Genomic DNA, 3,875 nt, shown 5'->3' with positions numbered 1-3,875 from the left:
TTATTTTTAAGTTTTTAATTATATAAATATTTAAAATATTTTGTATTTTAATAATTAATAATATATATTATTTTTAAATTTATTTTAAAAATACATGTTAAGAATAAAATTGGATACGTTGACACGTAATGATATTTTGGTGTGTTTAAATGTGTCCAGAGTTTTTATTAAGACACGGTTGGACACAAAAGACACGTGTATCGAATGAATGTCTATGAATGTCGTGTCTAAAATGTGTCCGACACATGGAAGCGACAAATAAAAAAAGGTGTCCGTACTTCCTAGGTGTTGTCTAATATGAATAAACTCAACGTTAAAAAAACTTATTTAAGGGTTTGCTGTTTCATGCATAACATAAGATTCGAATATGTAATACTTATTTAAATAGATTAGTAAACTAACTACTAGACTACCCAAATTAGTTACTAATGTAATTATTTTACTCTTAGTTAATTGAAACTGACTTTTTTTTGGTCAAGTTACGGCCTACTTTTTTTTTTTGGTATAGTTTACACCCTACTATAGGCACACTCTTAATTATTAAACCCAGTACACTTTTTAAACTTTTGGTCATAGCAAACTAACATTTAATAAGTAAGGACTCTGGGAAAATTGGGCAGAAGGCGATACATTTTGTGAGGCCTGTGCTGACTGCTGGATCCAAATTTCAGCCCATGGGCCTACAGGATCATATCAGCCCACTACTAGGGGCCAGTGTTGGACTGTTGGCGATGGTCATTCCTGCATCATTTCTTCTTCGTTCTTCCCATTTTCAACCTTCTCCCCCGGTTTGAATTTGGAGTGGTTTTTGCTTCTGCTCTGCGATCTGCAATTCCTCGTTATTCCAATTCCATTTCAGTTACAGTACAGATCGTTGTTCCGATTCCAAGCTCACGTAGCATCTGTACTGAACTTCGAGCAAGATCTGAATCCTCTTGATCCCGTTCCCGTATGGGAATCCGCAATTTAACGATGGAGTTGTATTAGATGTTCTGAGATTGGCTTCCAAGAACCGAACCGGATCCATGGAGTGGACAACGTTGCAGCATCTGGATCTGCGCCATGTAGGGCGTGGCGTCAGGCCTCTGCAGCCTCATGCTGCCACCTTCCATCCTTACCAGGCGCTCGTCGCCGTCGCCATCGGAACCTACATCGTCGGTCAGTAACTACGCACCATCGCTCCCGCTCTCTCTTGTATTTTGCTTTTTTTTTTTTTAATTATGGAACCTTAGATAATTGTGTAATCGGATAAGTTCTATGTTGTTGGATCGTTGCTTGTTGAGCTGTGATTGAAGATGAAATTCGGTTCTTATTATGATTGTGGATCAGAAGTTACGAGGATGTGCGTGGCATAAGCTACTTATGCTCCTGAATTGATCTGTGTTCAAGCTATAGTGTAGTTGATTTTGTGCTTCAGCCTTGAACCGAACTGTACTTCGTAGCTTATAAATTTAAGTAAACCAAAACTAAGCCATGGTTCTTAGTTTTGATTGGTTCTTATTAGCTGATGAGTTGGTATGGCTTCGCCTATTCTTATCTGAAGCATTATCAATCATTCTTCTTGAAGCTTGTTTGGAGCTGGGACAACTGATTATGATTACTTTAGAAATTTTTCTTGAATTATATCCATAGTGGTGGATGATAATTCTACTCATCACTCTATTTAGAATACTAGGTCCTCACCTTGAGTTTTTGTGCCATGTAATTCTATTTATATCCCTTGACTCAGTGCCCCCAAAAGCATGATTCAAGCCTGCATGTCTCCAACTTGCCAATTTGGAGTCAACTATTAATCTTCTGAAATCTAAGACTTAACATGGATTTTTATTCTCGTGATTTTTTTCATGGTTTAATGTTTTAATATAACCTCTCTCTTTTTTCCCAGTCCCATTTCAGATGTTGTTTTTCATTCTGTTAGGAGTATTTTCTTGTATGATATGAGATAGCAGCATCATTTGATCCATGTATGATCCTACTTAGTGGAAAAGGTTTTGTTGTTTTTTTTTGTCATTTCATGCTGTTTTGGAGCATTTAATCCTTCCGTTACATTAATCTCTCCCCAAGAATAAAGAAACAAATACATATGAAGCAATGCAACATATGCACAAGTTTAAGATTACGTTTGCTGTTTTAGATTTAGTGCTTCAGTTATGAATAAGCTGTGTCCAATTTGACTTTTCAAGCAAGCCTTTAAAGTCATTGTTCAGTGTTGAATTAAAAAACCTATCCAGAATTAGGCGGATGTGCCAGTAATTCATAACTACTATGACAGAAGTGCTAGATTTATATTGCTAGATTTACTCATAAAGCTTTTGTGTTTGAAGGTATGTACCAATAAGAACAATCTTTTATTATTGCATGGTATATGAGCCATCGATTTCCCAAGTTAATTCTTGTGAGTTGATTGTGTGGAGTAGTCTTACCTTTCTTGTGTGCTGTTTCCTTCCCCTGCTATTTTACATTCTTTTGGCGATTTTTCCCTTACTTATTTGTATGCTTTCCATATATGCAGAATTTGATGCATTAACAGGAAGCAAGATTTCTGCTCTTGACATTGGCGCACCTGTTGTCCGTATGTCTTATAGTCCTACAAGTGGGCACACTGTGATTGCAATCCTCCAGGTTGAGCCTAGTAAACTTTGCTTGGTTGTTTATGTGGATAAAACTATTGTTTAAAATAATTCTTTGACTAGATTTCTTAGTTCATGGCGGTGATGGGAATTCGAAAATAAAGATAGGTGTAAACTATAGGTTTCAAACTAGGTGGATGAATGGAGGAGTGCTTCAACCGTTATTTGTGATAAAAGATAAAAAGCACCTCCCAAGCTTCAGGAAAAAATTTACCACACAATTTTGTGGCAGCAACCATGTGGGACGAAGTGTTGGATGATATAAAGACTACAAAACAAATTTTAATCTTGCAGATATCAGGATATTGTATTGGACTAGTGAATATACTAAACAAGTTAGGATTAAGAATACATGCATTAAACATAGTTTGGATACAGCTTTTTTGTGTAAAAATGGTTGTCTCATCTTAGGTTATATGGAAAAGGCTTGTACATGTCCTATTAAAACAGATTATGCGCAGGGTGGTTCAATAGCTAAAAGGTAGAACAAGACCGAGAAAAACGGGAAAGCTATATGGTTCACAGTGTCGTACTCTTTTATATGTTTGAGAGTAATTCTTTCTGAATATAGTGTCTCTCAATCCTGTTCTATACTCTTTTGTATGTTGTGACTGTGAAGTTTCTTATACTTACAACTGCTGGATTTTTATCTGTAGGATTGTACGCTACGAACTTGTGATTTTGACCTAGAGCAAACATTTGTATTGCATTCACCAGAGAAGAAGACAGACCAAATTTCTTCTGATACAGAAGTCCATATGGCTTTGACCCCACTACAACCTGTTGTGTTTTTTGGCTTTCATAAACGAATGAGTGTGACAGGTTAGATGTCTGGTTTCTATCTGTGGAGATAGATATGCTGTTGTCAATAATTTGATACTTATGTAACAATTTTGTTGCTTTGTCTGTTTTTGCATAAATGAAGTTGTTGGAACTGTTGAAGGTGGCAAAGCACCCACAAAAATAAAGACAGATTTGAAGAAGCCTATTGTGAATATTGCCTGTCATCCTCGCCTCCCCGTTCTGGTAATATGTTTAATTATATGTAGTTCATCTTATTTGTATTTCTGCTGCAAGAAAGATATAGTTATTGGTCTTTCTTCTAGTGGTGCTTCAAACATTTCCTTCTTGACTTAATTGCTTTTTTTGTTTTAGTATGTTGCTTATGCAGAAGGTCTGATTCGAGCATATAACATTCACACCTATGCCGTTCATTACACTCTGCAACGTGAGATAATTTACCAT

General features: G+C 36.2%; 1 protein-coding gene across 1 annotated transcript in view; it reads left to right on the top strand.

Moving 5' to 3' along the window:
- Positions 737-3,875, top strand: part of LOC107642790 — a 12,691-nt gene continuing 9,552 nt past the window's right edge. Inside the window, exons 1-5 of the mRNA XM_016346264.2 lie at positions 737-1,158; positions 2,513-2,622; positions 3,287-3,452; positions 3,556-3,656; positions 3,786-3,858. Of these exons, the coding sequence (XP_016201750.1) occupies positions 1,026-1,158; positions 2,513-2,622; positions 3,287-3,452; positions 3,556-3,656; positions 3,786-3,858 (583 nt within the window). The 5' untranslated portion in view covers positions 737-1,025. The remainder of the gene's footprint in view (positions 1,159-2,512; positions 2,623-3,286; positions 3,453-3,555; positions 3,657-3,785; positions 3,859-3,875) is intronic.

The sequence above is a fragment of the Arachis ipaensis genome, chromosome B05 (assembly GCF_000816755.2).
Source record: "Arachis ipaensis cultivar K30076 chromosome B05, Araip1.1, whole genome shotgun sequence".
NCBI classification, from domain to species: Eukaryota; Viridiplantae; Streptophyta; class Magnoliopsida; order Fabales; family Fabaceae; genus Arachis; species Arachis ipaensis.
The sequence above is the reverse complement of the archived record's forward strand: the minus strand, read 5'-3'. Positions and strand labels throughout refer to the sequence as shown.